At 45.5% G+C, this 19,144-nt stretch overlaps 8 protein-coding genes across 8 annotated transcripts; 4 read left to right on the plus strand and 4 right to left on the minus strand.

Moving 5' to 3' along the window:
• Positions 1-5,422: 5,422 nt before the first annotated feature.
• On the plus strand, positions 5,423-6,058 carry J4E83_003678 (uncharacterized protein; the record flags this gene model as incomplete). Its single annotated transcript, XM_049330612.1, has 2 exons — positions 5,423-5,783; positions 5,838-6,058. The coding sequence occupies 2 exons, from the start codon at positions 5,423-5,425 to the stop codon at positions 6,056-6,058; spliced, it is 582 nt and encodes a 193-aa protein (XP_049190029.1).
• A 393-nt stretch (positions 6,059-6,451) lies between these two features.
• On the plus strand, positions 6,452-7,150 carry J4E83_003679 (uncharacterized protein; the record flags this gene model as incomplete). Its single annotated transcript, XM_049330613.1, has 1 exon — positions 6,452-7,150. The coding sequence occupies one exon, from the start codon at positions 6,452-6,454 to the stop codon at positions 7,148-7,150; it is 699 nt and encodes a 232-aa protein (XP_049190030.1).
• A 700-nt stretch (positions 7,151-7,850) lies between these two features.
• Positions 7,851-8,563, plus strand: J4E83_003680 (uncharacterized protein; the record flags this gene model as incomplete). The annotated part of the gene is made up of 3 exons (XM_049330614.1): positions 7,851-8,105; positions 8,160-8,334; positions 8,391-8,563. The coding sequence occupies 3 exons, from the start codon at positions 7,851-7,853 to the stop codon at positions 8,561-8,563; spliced, it is 603 nt and encodes a 200-aa protein (XP_049190031.1).
• A 255-nt stretch (positions 8,564-8,818) lies between these two features.
• J4E83_003681 (uncharacterized protein) lies at positions 8,819-10,099 on the minus strand (the record flags this gene model as incomplete). Its single annotated transcript, XM_049330615.1, has 1 exon — positions 8,819-10,099. The coding sequence occupies one exon, from the start codon at positions 10,097-10,099 to the stop codon at positions 8,819-8,821; it is 1,281 nt and encodes a 426-aa protein (XP_049190032.1).
• A 583-nt stretch (positions 10,100-10,682) lies between these two features.
• J4E83_003682 (uncharacterized protein) lies at positions 10,683-11,597 on the plus strand (the record flags this gene model as incomplete). Its single annotated transcript, XM_049330616.1, has 1 exon — positions 10,683-11,597. The coding sequence occupies one exon, from the start codon at positions 10,683-10,685 to the stop codon at positions 11,595-11,597; it is 915 nt and encodes a 304-aa protein (XP_049190033.1).
• Positions 11,598-11,923: 326 nt separating this feature from the next.
• J4E83_003683 (uncharacterized protein) lies at positions 11,924-13,183 on the minus strand (the record flags this gene model as incomplete). Its single annotated transcript, XM_049330617.1, has 2 exons — positions 11,924-13,115; positions 13,179-13,183. The coding sequence occupies 2 exons, from the start codon at positions 13,181-13,183 to the stop codon at positions 11,924-11,926; spliced, it is 1,197 nt and encodes a 398-aa protein (XP_049190034.1).
• A 245-nt stretch (positions 13,184-13,428) lies between these two features.
• J4E83_003684 (uncharacterized protein) lies at positions 13,429-14,382 on the minus strand (the record flags this gene model as incomplete). The annotated part of the gene is made up of 1 exon (XM_049330618.1): positions 13,429-14,382. One exon carries the CDS (start codon positions 14,380-14,382, stop codon positions 13,429-13,431), a length of 954 nt encoding a protein of 317 aa, XP_049190035.1.
• Positions 14,383-14,961: 579 nt separating this feature from the next.
• On the minus strand, positions 14,962-19,006 carry J4E83_003685 (uncharacterized protein; the record flags this gene model as incomplete). The annotated part of the gene is made up of 3 exons (XM_049330619.1): positions 14,962-15,264; positions 15,317-18,598; positions 18,734-19,006. The coding sequence occupies 3 exons, from the start codon at positions 19,004-19,006 to the stop codon at positions 14,962-14,964; spliced, it is 3,858 nt and encodes a 1,285-aa protein (XP_049190036.1).
• Positions 19,007-19,144: the final 138 nt, after the last annotated feature.

The raw sequence follows: 19,144 nt of genomic DNA on the forward strand, positions 1-19,144 counted from the left end.
TATTATAAAATAAGATACGTAAGCTTATCTCTTTATATATTTTTAATAAGTTTTTAGATCTCTTTAGTTCTTAACTTACTAATATTCTATCTCTCTAACGCTCTAGCGTAGACTATATAATTAATATTAAACTAGGCTCTAGTATATCTAAGCCTTATATCTATAGTCTTATAAGAGAGAAGATAATAGTAGTAAAGGCCTATATTAATAAGATAATTAAAAAAAAGTTTATCTACTCTTCTATATCTCTATACGCTTTTTCTATTCTTATTATTAAGAAACCTTTAGGTAGGTTACGTATATACGTTAACTATAGAAGGCTTAACACTATTACCTATAAGAATTAAAATACTCTTTCTACTATTAAGAAGACTTTAGTAAGAATAGTAAAGGTCTAGATTATAATACTAGTAGACGTTATTATAGCGTTTAACTCTATCTATATTAAGAAAAGCTATAAGAAAAAAACTACTTTTCTTATTTAGTATAGCCTTTATAAGTACCTAGTAATACTCTTTAGCCTCTATAATATACTAGAAACTTTCTAGACTTTTATTAATAAGACTTTATATAACTACTTAGATATAATTTATATAGCTTACCTTAATAACGTTTTTATATATTTAGATAATAAGAGTAAGTATAAAAACTATATACTTACTATCTTAGAAAAGATTAGTAAGGCTAGTATATTCTTAGACGTATTAAAGTGTTCTTTCTTAATAAAGCGCGTTAGGTACCTTAGTCTAATTTTAATAATAGATAGACTAGAGATAGATCTAAAGAAAGTAGCTATAGTCTTAGACTAGCAGACTCTATAAACTATTAAGAATATCTAGGCATTTCTAAAGTTTATAAACTTCTACTATTACTTTATTAAGAGCTTCTTCTCTCTAGCTAAGCCTCTTACTAAGCTAATAAAGGTTAATAGAAAGAAAGCGTTTTCTTTAGCTCTAGACTCTAAAGTAGTTAAGTTCTTCTAGTTACTAAAGTAAGCTTTCTAAGACGCTAGTATACTTACGTACTTTAATATAGACTATAAGATATAGCTTAAGATAGACGCTTTTAACTTTATTACTACTACTATACTCTTTTAGATAGAACCTAATAGTGTTCTATAGCCTATTACCTTTCTATTATATAAGATAAACTTAGCTAAGTATAATTATAAGATTTATAATAAGAAACTCTTAGTAATTATCTAGGCTTTTAAAGAGTAGCGCTTTAAGTTAGCTAGTATAATTAATCTAGTTAAGATGCTTATAAACTATTAAGCTTTTTAGACTTTTATAATAAATAAGCGCTTTAATTACTACTAAGCTTGCTAGTTAGAGTTTCTCTTAGAATTTAACTTTAAGGTTACTTACTACTTTAGCTAATAGAGTATAAAGCCTAATACTTTAATAAAATATTTTAGTAATCTTTCTAAAGACGTAGATAATAAGTAACATTAATACTAATAGTAAACACTTATTAAACTATATTAGGTTAACCTATCTCTATACGTTGCTATTATTACTAGTAATTAAAGTTTTAATACCTACTACGTAGTATTTCTAGCACTTTACTACTTATAATACGCTTACTTATTAGTTCTTAACGCTACTACTTAGATGTATACTAATAGTAAGATAGATAATATAACTAAGAGCTGCTTATTAGACGCTCTTTACCTTAGCCTTATAGTAGATAAGCCTAACACTATAGCTAAAGAAAAGAAGAAAAGCGCGCGTATTAATAATAAAACTAGTAACCTTACTAACGCTATTTATAACGCGTACTCTTATAATAAGCTACTATAAGCTATTATTACTACTAAATAGACTAGTTAAAGACGCCTACCTACTAATATTACTAGCTCTAACTATAAGCTACGCCTTAAGCTTAGTAATTATAAGCTTCTTAATAGTCTATTATACGTCTATAATAAGATCTATATTTCTAACTTAGGTAACCTTTATATATAAGTCTTAAACTAGGTTTATTAGTTTTTATATAGAGGTAGATATAGTAGAAAGTATAAGATATATATAAAGCTTACGCGTTAGTACTACTAGCTCTATATAATATATAATATTGCCTAGTACACTAGCGCGTATTTTATTTACTATTATATTAAGTTACACTAAGAAGAAAAGTAGAGCCTTCTCTACTTATTACTTATTTCTAATTAGTACTAGACGTCTATCTTAATAGACTATATTACTTATTTTTCTTTATATACTAATAATAGCTAAATATATAAGAATATTCTAGTTATTATTAATAAGCTTAGTAAAAAGAAGAAGTTTATTCTAGTTATTAATCTACATATTAATACTTTTATTAGAGCCTTTGTTAAGTTTATATAGAGAAAGAAGAGCTACCTAGAGTATATTATATCTAATTATAGCTCTTAGTTTACTTTCTATTTCTAGACCTAACTCTACTAATAATTAGAGACTAAGCTAAAGTTATTAACTACTTATTATCTAAAAACTAATAGTTAGATAGAGAACACTAATATATTTCTAAAGTAATACCTTTGCGCGTACGTTAACTATAAGTAAAATAACTAGGCTTTTCTACTACCTATAGTAGAGTTTAAAGCTAATACTACTATAAATACTAGTACTAGTGTCTCTACCTTTATTACTATAAAGAGATATAACCTACGCTTTAGTATTAAGCTAGCTTAGGCTCTAGAATAGCTTACTACACCTACTTAATATAACTAACTTAACGCTAATAAATTTATAGAGTAGATTAATAAGCTCTAAGCCTACCTAAAGAAATAACTTGTCTAGGTCTAGTTAAAGTAGATAGAATACGCTAATAACTACTACCTACCTACTTCTAAATTTAAGGTTAGTAATTACGTTATAGTAGACTTTTATAACTTACGCACTACTTATCTAAATTAGTTACTAGATTTTAAAAACTATAGTTCTTTTCTTATAATATAGGTAATTAATAATATAGTCTATAAAGTTGCTCTTACGCCTAGAATATAAGCCTATAATATCTTCTACTTATAGCTTCTTTATTAGGTAAATAAGTAACTACTACTAGAATAGCTATAGAATAATAAGAGTTATATTAAGCTTACTAACTCTAATATTAATAATAATACTAACTATATAGTTAAGGCTATTCTTAATAGCTACCTTAATAAGACGCTCTCTAATCTAGAGCTCTAAGACAGAAAAGAATTACTATAGTATAAAGTCTAATAGGTAGACTACCTAGAAAGTTCTAATAACCTATTCTAGAAACTCTATATAAACTTTGTAAACTCTACTAATCTTATTAACGCTTTTTACTAATAGAAGCCTATAAAGCTAAACCTATACGTAAAGTTTAGTATACTAATAGATAGATAGAAACTTATAATAATAATACTTTATTAAAGTAATAATTATACCTAACTATAGCTACGTAAACTATTATATTATAAGTAGTTACGTAATACTCTATCGCGATAAGTTACTACGTGTTAGAAAGGCTACCTTTATGTATTATTTTACTAGTAATACTTAACTAGAGATAATACTTACTCTATATAAACTAATACACTTAGAATCTATTAATACTACTATTATAACTACTATACTTTCTAATAATAAGATCTTTATTATAGCTTTATTAGGTAATATTAACTTAGAGATTATAATTCTACTAGACTAGTATTAAGATAAAGGTAATAAAGGTTTGCAACAGCGCAGAGGTATAGTAATTATAATATTAGTGTTACGCCTTAATAGTATACTAACTATTATAGAATATTTCTACGTAATTTACTAGCTACTACGCTCTATTACTACTTATTCTCTAAGCTGCTTAAGCGCTCTAAATAATACTACTAGGCTATAATAATAGAACTATATAAAAATAAGGTAGAAATATAAAGTATATTATAGTAAAGATTATAGAAGATACTTTAGCCTATATAGCTTTTGCGAAATAGGCGTCTTTTTTATATTTAGAATTTATTACGCTTAGATATAATATTACTTTTGTAATATACTAGCTTTAAAAGTTATTTAGTAAAAAAGATACCTCTTAGATATTAGAACTTACCTAAAAAGAGAGAGAGGTAGTATTATAGATTAAACCTAGAACTCTTATTCTAATTAGGCCTAGTACTGCGCTAGCGCGTAGCCTATATAGAAATATTAAAACTTTAGCCTAAGATTGCTATTTACTTAATAACGTAGTATCTTATAAGTAATATAATCTTAACCTATATTTCTACCTATTATAACTTTAAAGTATAAACTAATTATATACTATTATTAAGCTACTTAAATATATATAAAATTATTTTAGCTACTTTTATATTTTAATAAAGTAGCTATACTTTTTTTATTTTTAATTTTTTAAGTATTACTTTAAAGAAAGTAAGTAAGTAGTAAAAAATTTTATACTATAGTAAAAAATTAAGATATAAATATAAAAATAATACTATAAGATTATTAGAAAAGCTAAAAAGTTAATAGATAATAAGCTAAGCGTTTATTATTATAATAATTTAGTTATTTATTATTATAATAAAAAGTTTAAAAAGAAGTAGTAAATATATATTTTATAAACTTACTAGTTAAGCTTTAACTTTAGTTCTATAGTATAAGCTATTATAAAACTTATTATACTAACTTATTATAATAACTTATTATATATTTATTATAAAGTTATTTTTAGCTACTATAAGTATATATAAAAATAACTACTTTAAATAAATAGCTTAGTAAACTACTATTACTAAATATCTTCTTCTCTAATATATATAACTAAAGTACGTAAAAAGACCTCTTAGGCTTAAGCGCGAAAGACAGAGAAGAGGGTTCTACGCGCCTCATGGCACGGACGGTAGATCTGCCGATCGTTTGATCGAGAGAGATGACCCCACGCGTCCGCCATTTCAACTCACCAGCTTCACCAAAACTGATTAGAAAGGATCGCAGCCATGCAGACGACCCTGTTTTGTTTCAATAAAGTCTAGACCTGTTTTTGTGACCTTGTTTCTTGTTCACAGGCAGACATCATGCAGGGCCAATCCCCTGTACCGCTCGCAAAAGAAGGAAACAAAGAGATGTCTGTAACGGTCCGTCACCCACAGGGGGTCCCTCATTTCCTAACTCCACACCTTGCATCACCGTGCTCCCGACCCCACGGTGATCACTTACAACTCTAATGCTTAGCGTATGACATAGAGAGAGGTAATATAGAAGATGGGCCGCTCGCTCATATTCTTCCCTCGATAACCGACCATTCACAACACCAAAGAACTCACTGCTTTGGCGCATTGACTTGTAAAGACTCCCCTTCACCTGTCTTTCCTTCGAGTACCGACAAGCGCCAAGTTCTCCCTTTACCGACACTCAACCTGCTGTACCACATCTTCTCCACATCCCTACCTTCGAAGTCGGACCTCTCAGCCAGCATGTACACCCAAATGCTCTTCAGCGCGTTTCTAGCGACGTCGCTCGCGGCACCGCTCGTTCAACGGCAGTCACCCAAGACGGGAGCCAGTGACAGCTGGCAACCTGCATCCGACACGATCACGACATGCGACCCCGACTCCCCAAAATTACTCAGCTTCACAGCTGATCCCAAACTCGACACTATCCTTAACAACGCCTGCGCCGCCATGATGCCCGGTTGCGCCTATCCAGACCGCATCCCCACCGGTACGCTGTGTACCGCGACTGTTGACTACCCACTCAACGGCGACAAGAACAGCACACAGGATGCCAATGTAGTGGGTAGCGACGGTAACAGAATTACCGACTATGCTGTCAGATGTAAGAAACTCTTATCCAATTAGCAGCATCCAGATGTACTAACGAAGGTCTTAGTTGATGTTACCCCAGCTTCCCAACCTGAGGACTCTGCTGGTGTCTTCTGGAAGGTCGAGGATTGCTATGGCTACTTTGCTCGCATGCTTCAGAAGGAGGGAAAAGAGGGATGTCACAACAGCGTCGGATCTGGTTCCGGTAATGTGACGGTCGGCGGTGATTCATCACTGGCCGGTACCATCTTCAAGGTCTCCATTGTTCCTACGGAGAGCTTGCAATAGCTGTCCATTTTTACTTTCTTGTTCATTTTTTAGGGTATTGCTGAGCTTTGGCGTCACGATAGGCGCGTACGGATCATGGATCAAGCGCTGTGCGCATTGGCGTTCTATTGTAGCAGTCCCGTTGCTATTCATTTTATGGTTGTCACGCTTCACGTCAGAAATCGGTGAGGTGTGCATCTTCTACATTGTTTCTGCCACACCAGTGTGACATTGTAGCAGCCGCATTCACTATGAGTTTCGGCAAGTTCGACTGCTTTGGACGTGCCGGTACGCCGTCCTTTCCACCCAACGCCTCCAGATCACTCTCACTTGATCAACAGCTTAACTTATTAGCTTACTCAAGATTCATATACAGTATCGCCTTATTCACAAAACGCGAACCCTATCAGCATAATGGCGCACGATTACCGTTCACCACTCGACAACGCGGACGAAGAGCTGGTAAAGTACAAGAACCCGTACCTCAAAGGCATGGGAGATCAGAGCATATGTACCATCTGGCCGACCGACGCGCCGACAGACTACACAAACAGCGCGACCACTTTCCTCGAAGCCGAATACGCAAATCCCGATTCGCCAATACACCAAGACCCTCCGCTACCCATCCCACCAGATCCCGGCAACTCACTCAGACCCCTCAAAACCGACGATGATGTCTTCGACGCTGCTCGTATATGGCTCAAATGTCCTCTCGATCACGCCATCGTGATGAAATATCCTACTCAACTCGTGCAACTCAATGGATGGGTAGGCTCCAGTCGGGTAACACTCTATTATGAGAAGTTCATGGGGACACACCAACCGAGATTGCTCATGACTATCAAGTGGCTATGTCCAAACACACTGGATGGCATAGCTGAAGGTGACACGATCGATCGGCAGTGGGTGGACGAGCCAAAGGCCTACAAATGCTCATACGTTGCTCTTTGCGATTACGACAACCTCGTTCTTTTAAGGTTCGGAAACGTCTTGGGGATTGAAGGAGTTCGGGTCACCGCCGTTCCAAGAGATAGTATGCGTCTGACGTTCTTGGGATTTCTACTCGAAGCGTGCGATGCGGTATTGGGTGAGCCGGGTAGTGGCCTGTCTTGAGTCGGGTCTCTTCTCGTAGCTTAACATTCTACTAAAGGACTTCTGTAATGGATAGATGGCTAGGCAGATCAATGATAGCTGTTTGGAGGTCAAAAGCAAACCTTTTTCTGTACAAGCCCTGGGACTGTCACGAAGCCCACAAAGCCTTTACATGATCTGATGACAGGATCTAGCTTCGGAGGCTTCCATAGCATCCTCCATAGGCGAAACCAAGCAAATATGGTGGTGTAGAGCACAAGCGACGAAGGCGGTGATGCGGCTCCATGCCAAGTCGGCGCATACGTCATCACCAGCCTCGGTCGCTCACCCCTGTCCTCAAAACACCAACCTCGCTACTAAACAGCAGCTGCGGTTGCCGACAGCCGCAACATCTCGTAATGAGAAGAAGAGCCGGGCACCTCCGCTACCACATTTCGACCGAGGAAAAGAGTCCGCATGCTTGGCAACACCGATGCGCGTTCACGATGGTTCCTGTCGGTCCCGGGAAAGGTACCGGCGACATACGCACGTATCCGAGTCTGGACTGTTTATGAAAGCGTGGTACTGTGTAGTGGCTTGGGAGTGACGTGCCACCAGCCACAGTTTTTTTATGTCAAGTAGAGGGAGGCACGTCCTCATTGCAAAATTGTTACCATCCCTGCCTTGTCTACACCATACACCATAATCTCTAATCCCGACACAAGGTGCAAGCTTGGTCAAAATGCGCGTCGCCAGTACCGTCCTCGCTCTTTCCTCCGCCGCATCAGGCTTCGTCCATTCTCGTCAAGCGTCCTACAACGAGACGAGCTCTACGCCCAATGTCGCGGCCGCACAATATGATGGAACCTGTTTCTACCCCGTCCCTGATTCCAAGTTCAACCTGAACGCGTATCTCGGTACCTGGTATCAGGTCGCTGGTACACCATTCGGTCCTACGGCCGGCGCGCGCTGCGTCAGCGCAAATTACGAACTCAACGTACGTGTTTCTATGGATTTGGATCGCATATGCAGCGGTTGACAGCGGATACAGGACAATGGCACGGTGCGCGTCACAAACACTGCGACTGTCGGCCCACGAACTGTCGACATCGTCGGCACAGCTACGCCCGTAGACTCTGCCTATGGCGCCGGCGGTGCTTTCGTTGTCAGCTTCCCTGGCACGCCATCAACGGCAGAATGCCCAGGACCCAACTACATTGTGCAAGGTGAGTCCTGCTATGAGCATTAATCGAAGTGCACGACCACTAACGTTAATGCGCAGATTACGCCGTCGATTGGGCAATTGTGCAGACGCAGAAGTGGAACACGTTGTACATCCTGAGCAGGGTGCGACAGCCAGCCGCTGAAAGCATCGATGCATGGATTGATCGCGCTGTGGCTTTCGGGTCGAACGCATCCTCGATTATGAAGTTCAACCAGACGGGCTGCGAGTAGGCGCAAGTTGGCAGAGAAGAGAAGAGGAGGATGTCATTGCGGTGACGTTGATGTGAACTATCGATTTATGCAGAGCCGCGAACATTTCGTCACGTAACCTTCCAGGAGGAGGGCAGATCGACCATTTGAGCACTCAGTACACTCCAGAGATACATGCACAATAGAGAGAGTATACATTTTCTAGGCCTGATGCCGATCAATGGGTATCTAATTACATCCAAAAAGGACAACAACTCCGGTTACGCCTAGCAAAGCTTATGACACCTGTGCAGCAGACACACTGTGATCTGCAACTTCAACGCTGCTCTCTTTGCCGCCTTCCTCGCCTTTTTCGACTACCATGTCCAAACCCAGACCTGAATCCACGCTTGTCTCGGAACCGCTTTCGAGCTCAACGACCTCTGGCCGGACTCTGGGCTTAGAGGGGTCCCAAACGACGGGGATATAGCGCTCATCGTCACGATACTGCTCCCACAGCCACAGTTCGGGTTTGCCGTCTCCACGGGGGCACCAATCATCCCACGCGAATGTTTCGATGCCGTTGAACCATCGAATCATTGGCGATTGAAGCTTAGGAAGCCATGCCTTGCGTTCCTCGTCAATTTCGCGTACCATGTCAGCGCCATAACACTTTGGATGACGACGGACAGTGGCAACATTAAAATCGATCGCTTTGATGGCCACGTCATCCGGTGTATCGTCTTTGGGATTGGGCCGAAGGCCGACTACCATGATGTTTCGGGGGCAGAAATCTTCGTTATCGACGCCTGCATGGAATATGATGATGTCGGTATCTATGGCTTTCTTGAGAATGCGAGACCGCATCTGCTCTGGTAATGCTCGCGCATCGATATTGCGCATGGTCTCTCCTCGTACATATTCCATGAGGACTAGTGGAACTTGACGCGTGCGCATCTGAAGCTCACCTCCGTCTCGAATCTCAGTATCAACCGAAATGGTCCAGGTTCCGTAGAACGCAGGTGTGACTTGGCGTGCCGCTGGCGACTCCTGTAACTGATTATAGGCAGCAGCCTCACGACTGTAGTCGGAAAATGCATCGAACATGACATCTTCTTCGAAGCCATACTCGTTCACTTCATTGTAGTAGAGCGGGTCGTAGATTTTGGCGACCGTGTCATTGTCGATGACTACGAGTTGTGCTCCTCGGCTGTGACCGGTGCGGATGACCGCCGTGATAGTCAACGTCTTGACATCTTCGAGGGATCGACTGGGGCAAAGGTGGCGTGAAAGGCAATACTCCGCCTTTGATAGAGATTTCTGGTTGTTCAGAGGTAGACTCAAAGGGCATCCAGTGTCATATCCTAGGCCAAAAGGCTCCGGAGGCTGATGTCTCGTTGCAGTCGCAGTGAAGCCTACGACATACGGGAATTGCTGCGTAGGTTGAACGGCGATGTCATCTGGACCAAGCGTGCTCGCCGAAGACTCAGGGTTATGTGTTGGTAGTGAAACGGGAGGTTCGATAAAGCAGCTGCAAGCGCTGTTGGCGGCTGCATCATCGTTGATGACCTGCTCCATTTTGGTTTCGACGACTGATATATTTTGGTGTTGTTGGGGTCGGCGGCGTGGCTTGAGAAGAAAGAAGAGAAAGCGTAAGTGATTGAAGCGCAAACGCAAGCGCGCTAAGCCCGACTGACCCTGTCATGTGATATCGCGTTCGCCGGGACTGCCCAGGTGCATTCACCAATATCGTTTCTTGGGGTCAATCTTATAGACCAAAGGTCAAAAAATTCTCGATAAGTAGCCATCAGCTCATAGAAAAGGAGCCTAATACCCGGATGGAGTACGGGATGCTGCGTCTGCGATACCTACCTAACTGCAGCAACGATCGGTAGTCCAGTCGATGTACAGTAAATCTTATAGTTCGAATGGGCTGCTTGAGAACTTTCACTATGTAGCAAAAGAATATCGCGTCATTGAGTGGGTCCTCTAGATGAACTCACGAGCTCAAGCACCTGACACGACAAACGGTCGCACTCTGTTATCTACTTAGTTAAACAGCCTCTTCTCAATCAATGCTCTACTCCCATTTGTTTATCGACCCCAGATACTTCTTCCCACATCTAGCAGACCGAATCACCCCTCAGCGTGAATCCACTAGATGGCCCCTATGACTTCCCCGCCCGCAAGCCGCATTGACTGCTTCAACCAAGGACTACCAGTTCTCGGTGTAGATACTACGACCTACAAGAGCGTGAAGCCGTCCAGCGAATCAACCAGCAAGGCAAAGCCACCTCTGATACTGCGCCATGTCCCTTCCAAGCACTTTTGGGACTTAGCGGACAACACTCTTCGAACGCCTACATTCACCAACCACCGTCAAAGCAATAGCCCTATTGCTACTACTTTCTCAAAGCTTCCGCTTGAGAGTGAAAGCGACGTCGTTTACGCCTCGTTGCTGTACGCTATTTCCCCCATTATGGAGATCCTCCAGGTCTTGTACCCCGATCAGTGGACCATGTACACCGAACTCAACGACAGGGGGGAGATCCTAGAAAATCCGGGCACAAACGGAACAGAGGCGGTAGTACGTTATGATTTGATCTTCAAAACTACTGCGGGACACCTCAATCCAGGCAAGACCATCGCCATGATCGAATACAAGCGCCGAGGACTCATCCGCTATGACGATTTCATGGAGGTCATAGTCTCCGATGACGCACTGCCTGCTGAAATCAACAAAGTCAAGATCGACAGCCAGAATCGGAGCAGAAGTCTAAAGACGAACGGAATGTCCTACAGCAAACAAGTGTGTCGATATGCACAGATATCAAAGTGTAAGCACGTGGCTCTCTTCAACTGGCAGCATTTGGTTCTCTTCGACTTCCATCGCCTGAACTCTGGTACAGATAAGGGCAATCGCAACAAGGGGGAATCATTTACGGCTGGAGACGAAGCAAATGTGACCTGGGTATATGAACGGGGCGCCAGGGAAGGTGTTATGGAGCCGGGTTCCATCCGGAAGGCATTGCTGGGTTGGCTACTGAAGGCGTTCGCTGACTTCGAGAGTCAGTAAATGGCGTTGTCAAAGCTTCTAGGGTGTTGTATGGATACCGCCCGGGAGCTCACGAGAGGCAACGTAGGCGTCTTGGTGTCATACAGGTTAGCGTATGAGCAGCGATGATACCCCAAATCGATTCAGACATACTTGAAAGACAGCAGTGACTTTGTTCCACATGACATGACCTAAATGAACACTACTACCCTTCCCCACATTCTCTGATACGCGTGGAGAGTACATAGATCGTTCTATCTCGAGACGTATCCGGCGCAGTACGTTGTATCCATCAGCCTACTTATTAGATCATCATCACGTCCTACCACCGCCAGTATCCTTAAAAGCTACACATCCGTCCGCGTGCCCCCGTTCTCCAGACCTGCACCCCAATCAATCCCAGGACAAGCCTTCCTATCCCCCGCATCCCTAACAAGCGGCACATACTCCTCCCTCTCCCCAAAACACTCCCATAGCCACTCATTCGTCGTCTCCGGCTTAGGACCAACCCACCCCTTGAACGCAAAATCGCTCATCGCGTTCCAGAACCTCGTCACAGGACCCATGATCCTGCCAGGCCATTGCTGTTGTATGTATGCGGAGTCGGAGTCGCCAGGACGGGGTTCGCTGAGCCGAATGACATTGGAGACGTTGAAGTCGATGATGACGATGCGGAGGTCTGGGTCGTCGAGGGAAGATGCGGGTGATGGGGAGACGAGCATGACGTTGCGGGGCGCGATGTCGCGGTGCAGGACACCGGCGGCGAAGATGAGGGACTCAGCTTCGAGGACTTTCTTCATGATTGCTGAGCGAGTTTGTGCAGAGAGCAGTAGCGGCTTTATGGCGGTCATAACCGTACCGGGTATATATTCCATGAGTATGAGCCGAACGTGTCGTGTGTAAATCTGTCCGTCCACCAACGTGTCTACGTCAATAGTCCAGCTACCATAGTACTCCGGGACAACGCGCTGCGCCTTGTGATCTCGTCTTAATTCGTCGTACGCGGCGGCTTCGCGGGAGTAGTCTCCGTCAGATAGTACGACAACATCGCGCTTGTCGTCGAAGATGTCGAACTCGTCATCGTAAAGCGGGTCGTATATCTTTGCTACTATATTGCCGTTGACCAAGACGACTTGCGCACCGTATATGGAGCCAGTACGTATTGTATCGGTGACGGTAAGCGTGTAGGACTCTTCGAGCGTAAACCCTTCAATTGGCGGTCGGATAAGGCAGTAGTTGAGCTGCGGTAGTCTGAAGTGACCTGTCTTGAATGGCGGCCATGGGGTGTTGTAACCGTTACCGAAAGGCGCGGGTGGTACGTGACGGTGGGCAGTGAACTTGGCGCCTACCGTGTAGGGCATAGCAGGTCTACTGTCGGTCTTGTTGTACGGGTAATTCAGATTTTCGAGGTCGTTGCTCTTCTGGCTCCCCACACGACTTTCTGATTTATCAGGAGCGATGTCAAGCGACCTAGAACTGCGCGCTGAGGGCGTCATACGGCGGGAAGAGCTCGTCGTCATGGCGGCTGGCGACTGGTATCTGGGGCGTTTGACCTGAGAGTGTAAAAGTATCCGTAAACCAGACTAGAGCAATCGGCCACACGCCATTTTCGCAAACGGGTGTGAACGGTGAAAGGGTTTTTCGTGGTTCCTGGTGAAAGTGAATTGACTCCAAAAACACATGAGAAGCCATGTCTGGCGAACGAAACCCTCATCTGAACGTGATCCCGAGATACCAAGCATAGAATCTCCGTGGATTGTTAGTACTAAGTGTTCGGGGAAACGAGAACGAAGCGAATGGCATCCCAGAATTCTGCAGACTCTAAATGATACCTTGCGAATTCGTCGCAAGCTCATCCGAAGACCGCACGTTGCCCTACAGTACCATCTGACTTCGGCACCTGAGCGACAGGCTGTTGAGGAACAAGCTGAGGGCCCCATTGCTGAACCGGCTGCGGACCCCACTGCTGGTAAGGTTGCGGCGCCCACTGCTGTTGTGTCGGCTGACCCGCCCATTGCTGTCCCGGCCGACCCATCCATTGCTGCCCCGGCTGCTGAACCCACTGCTGTCCTTGTAGTCCAGTATAAGGCGACGGCTGACCAGGCGGCTGCATCTCATACACACTCGCAAACGCCGCATATCTCCCCTTGCCTCCAAACGCCCACTTAACCCCTCCTCTCGCCCGTACAAGAACCCACAAACTGACAAAGACTGATAGAGCAGCGACAGCCAGGGCGATCACCATGAACCTCATCGCCTTCGCAGTTCCACATGCCGTTCCTGCCCAATCTTCCCCGGGGAAGAACTTGTCGATCTGACATGCCCACGTCTCTCTCGTGTGCTCTTGGTCGTCCTGTCCAACGTCTTCGTAGCTCTGCCAGCTTTTGTCGCTACTTTGGACAGAGGTGACGTATCCAAAGACACCCAGACTAGCACCCACCATAACAACGTTGCTAACGAAGATGATCCACGTCCACATTCTCTCATGTCCCGCTGTGCCCTCTGTCCTTCTCAATTGCCATATTCCCGCTGCGCTGAGCAGACTGACTAGATATCCTAGCAGGCATAACGCGAGTATGGTGATCGTGGGCGCGTTGTTGGTGTCAACGGTCACGGTGGTGTCGTTCGAGCCGGGGCGGGACAAAGTTATCTGGGAAGCGCCGCTGCGTATGTCGCGACCGAGACCGTCGTTGAAGTAGTTTTTGGATATGCGCTCGAGGATGTTGGTCAGGGCGGCGAGGCCGAAGAGGAAGAGAAGGGGCGGTATGAGGAGAAGCAGGATGCGAATGCCGTTAGGGTTGCGCATTTTCGTGACTCTGCGGTGGATGGCGGCGTCTAGGGAGTCGCGATGAGCTGATGCGGGTTATATTTGGGCGCAAGATGTCCCTTTCTCCCAGCTAAAGGTGCGCAAGGCGTCAGTCGAGCCATCGTGACTCGCTGGTGGCGGTCTGGGTCGAGGCATGGACGCCTGAAAGCAGCGTTGGGGGCGAGCCTTGCTTGGCAAACCTACACGTCTGAGAATAGCCTTGCATCCTGTATGTAGCGAAGTGACGCTGGATCAAAACGATCCGCAAAGACAATGACACTATGTCGCCGTGGCATAGCGTGTTCCGCCGTGGCATCGCGACACGCGTTCACGTGGTTGTGGGGCAGCATCCCGTCGGGCCGTCCGTCGGGTGATTCAACACACCCATGTACAAAAGCGATAATAGAGAGATATTATCTATTGAGTGTACTCCGCCCAAGGCAGAGAAACAGGCATTCTATATGCCAAAGATCTACACAAGTACCAGCCTAACGATCTAAGAAACAATTACAAGTATATGCTCTAGCGTCCCATGAATTCCAAACGCCGTGTATGCAAGAGAGTTCCCGCTCATTGGAACTATTGCGGTGCGCCGATAGCCTGCAGCTTCGCCAGCTCAAAGTAAACTCCCTTCTTGGCCACCAAGTCCTCGTGTCTGCCCTTCTCTACGATCTTGCCTTGGTCAAAGACGTAGATCACGTCGGCGTGCTGAATTGTGCTCAAGCGATGCGCGATCGCGATCGTTGTGCGGCCTTGTGCGGCGGAGTCGAGGGCGGCTTGTACGACGCGTTCGGACGTGGAGTCGAGCGCGGATGTGGCTTCGTCGAGGAGGAGGACTTTGGGGTCGCGGAGGAGGGCGCGGGCGATGGCTATGCGTTGGCGCTGGAAGACATGTTAGTGGGGTTGGGAGAAGTGAATTAGTTGGAGAACGTACCTGACCACCAGACAGTAGAGCACCCTTTGCGCCGACCAGCGTGTTGAAACCATCAGGTAACGATGTGATGAAGTCGTAGATGTTGGCGTCTTTGCACGCTTGTATCACTGCGTCATCGCCCAATTCCTCCTTATCGGCAAGGATGTTTTCCCGGATAGTGCCAGTATAGAGCGTTGTTTCTTGACTGACGATGGCTAGTTGCGACCGGTAGTCTTGAAGGTTGTAGTCCTTGACCTCCACGTCATCGACGAGCACGGCACCGCTTGTCGGGTCGTAAAACCTCTCGAGCAGCTGCATCACCGTCGACTTACCAGAACCGGATGCGCCAACAAGGGCAATGAACTGACCGGGTTCGGCGGACAGACTGATGCCGCGCAGGACACGATGGTCCGGCCTTCCAGGGTAGGTGAAACGGATATCCTGCAGCTCGATCTTGCCGCTCAACCTGTCAATCTTCTTGCCCTCAGTCGACCAGTTGTCGATCTTAGGAACACGGTTCAAGAACGACTTGAGAAGCTTCGCTGCATCCCTGGCCTCGCCCATGTCGGGAGCGAAGGAGAAGATGGCACCGGCTGACTGAGCACCGTTGATGATGGAGGAGTAGACAACGAAGAACTGCAGGACAGTGTACTCCTGGTTGAACAACAGACGTCCTCCGTACCAGAACACAAGGGCGAAAATGAACATGCTGAGACCCTGGGATGTCGCGAAGAGCACTGCTGACACGTTTGTGAACTTGAAGTAACCCTTGCCCTGGTCTGCAAGCTTTGTGTGGTACGTGGACAGGAGATGCTTCTCCAGCGAGAGAGAAGCCACGGTACGAATGGAAGAGGCCGCCTCACAAGCGAAGCTGGCAGCATCGGATGTCTCCTTGGTTCGTTTCTCCATGCGAGTGAGAGCATAGAATCTGAAGTAACCACAGGCGATGACAAGTGGAATGGTTGCAGAGCACACGAGTGCCAGCTTCCACCCAAAAGAGCAACCCACAATGAAGGCGACAAGGATGGAAGCGGCGGCGCTGACAATCGTTCCGAGAGTAGAGCCACTGAGACCGGCGAGACGATTCGCTTCTGAAGACAGGAAGTTGCTCAGCGCACCAGAAGTGACCGTGTCACCATCGAAGAACTCCATGTCTTGACGAAGCATGGCGCCGAAAGCGCGCGTTCGCACACTGCCAACAAGCCTGGCAGATCCTTTCGACAGTGTCATACCCTGTACGTAGTAGAAGAAGCCGATGACGATTCCGAGCATGAGGAACATGCCACACCAGAAGTTGACGTTGAGTCCACCGAGAGATGTTCCGGGAGATAGAAGCGAGTTGATGGAATTACCCAGGAAGATGGCTTGGATGGCAGGGTTGCAACCAGCAAGGAAACTGAACACCAGTCCAATGGTCATGGTAGAGTGCTCTCCTTTGTTCATCTCCCAAGCGAACTTGACCAACTCCCAGGTGCCGTATTCCCTGTCTTTCTCATCCTTCTTGGCATGGAATTCTGAAGGAGCGGATGTAACAGTGCGCATCAAAGCAAGCTTCTCTTCATCGACAACGCCTTCCGTTTTACTCTCAGGGTCGTCAAGAAGCGTCATCCTGTTGGCGGGGCTGATTTTTGCGGTAAGCTCCTGAGCCTGTACTAGACTTGCGTACACAGCTCCGCGGTTGATGAGCTCTTGATGAGTGCCTTGCTCGACGATTCTGCCCAAAGCCATGACCACAATGTTATCGGCCTTCTTGATCGTGGAGAGTCGGTGAGCGATGACGATAGTAGTGCGTCCCTGCGACGCGCGGTCGAGAGCTTCCTGGACTGCGCTCTCGGAGCGGGTATCAAGGGCTGCGGTAGCTTCATCTAGGAGGAGGATCTTTGGGTCGGATACAATAGCACGAGCAATCGCGACACGTTGCTTCTGGCCACCAGACAACAAGCCACCTCGCTCTCCAACCTTGGTTTGGTATTTCTCCGGAAGATCCATAATGAAGTCGTGAGCGTTTGCAATCTTGGCAGCCTTCTCGATAAGCTCCATCTTCTTCTCGTCCGATACGTCTGCGTATTCCGTGTTGACTAGGCCGTGGAGAATGCTCTCGTAGATGGTTGTGCTGAACAGAACGGGTTCTTGGCTCACGATAGCCATGTGTTGCCTCAACCAGCGTAGGTTGAGTGTAGTGATGTCTCTTCCGTCCAAGAATATTTGGCCTTCCATCGGAAGGTAGAAGCGTTCCAGTAGTCCAACAATGGTTGATTTTCCAGATCCAGATGCACCAACGAGCGCAATCATCTTGCCCGATGGAACGTCCAGGTTGAAATCCGATAACACGACAGTATCCGGTCTGGATGGGTATACGTGCTTGAGGTTCCTGAACTCGAGGTTGCCAACAAAGTCATCGGGTACAATGCCTGCATCCGTTTCCGGGTCGATGGGGGAATTTCGTTCGATCGTGTTGAAAACCTTCGTAGCTGCCGCAGTAGCTCCACCGAAAGCCTGAATGTGCGGCAAGTTCTGTCCGATGGAGAAGCCAGCAATCATGAGCGCCATGACTACAGTCAGGATGTTGGAAACGCCGAGGTCTCCATCATCGAGGAATCGTTTACCTTGCCAAAATGCAAGGCCGTACTGGAGGTTTAGCACACCCATCATGCCAGCAATCATCATAGAAAGCCAGAACTTGGCCTTGAAGTCCAGCTTCGTAGCGCGGTCTACGAAAGCCTTGTACTTCTCCTCGAGTCGTTTCTGGGTGCCGTATGCAGCGACGTTGCGAGCTGAAGACAGCACTTCCTCGGCCAGGGAAGCAGCAGTGGCGTACTCGTCGATGGAGAGTGTCTGAGCTTTCTTCATCATAGTACCGTTGACACCCATCATCATGATGAGGGCTAATGTTGCCGCAAGCATGATTAGAGAGAGCTTCCAGGACCGTATAAAACCGATGATGATGGCAGAAACAAACATGGACACTCCGGTAACGAAGAGACCAATTTTCTGACCGATGCCATCTTGCACCAAGTTCATATCAGAGCTGATGCGAGTGGTGATCTCACCAGATCCGAGGAAATCGAAGAAAGCGATGTTCTGTCTGAAGATGGCACGTAGGTAAAGTTCACGAATGGTTCGTGTGATGCGCTCTCCGGTGTACGAGAATCCAATGATGCTGATGTAAGAGGTGACGAAAGATCCAATTCCGAGGTAAACGAAGTAGAGGGTAAACTGGTTAATCTGGTCCTGGAACTTGGCAGCAGCGACTGCATCAACTGAGAAGCTGGTAAAACTTCCAGCGAAATTACCGTAAACGAGCTGAATTAAGTTAGCTCGTAGTTCCCACGACTGTGACGAACATGTGTTTCTTTTTGGTGAACAATCTTAAAGTCTACATGAGACCAAATCGTCCATGTTCGAGTGGTGCAAAAAAAAGTACGAAATGCTACTTACCGTCATGAGTGGCATAACGGCACCAGCTGCGATACTGGCGATTAACGCAATAACCATAACGACTTTGTCCTTTCCATTGGCATAGCGGAAGAGCGAGAAGTAACCGACTGTGAGGTTGGGCGCAGTCAATTGCCTGTCGATGATGTCCTTCTCTTGATCACTGAGGCCAGCTGTGGGAGGCTTGGCCTCCTTTTCCTTATGCAACTCATGCTTCTCGTCGATGGCCGCGGAGATGGCCGTTCCCGTCGACGTTGCTGAGTCCTCGTTATCCATGCTCAAGGCGATGAGCGTGTCTTGTCGTGTCGTTGCTGATACTTGGCGTGCAGCAGTCGAAATACCTCCAAGAGGTCTTAAGGGGATGTCGCGAGGAGAGGAACAATACCTAGGGAACTTCTCCTGCAATTCCTTTGA

Source organism: Alternaria metachromatica (genome assembly GCF_023757995.1).
Source record: "Alternaria metachromatica strain BMP 0045 chromosome Unknown scaffold_6, whole genome shotgun sequence".
In the NCBI taxonomy this organism is placed as follows: Eukaryota; Fungi; Ascomycota; class Dothideomycetes; order Pleosporales; family Pleosporaceae; genus Alternaria; species Alternaria metachromatica.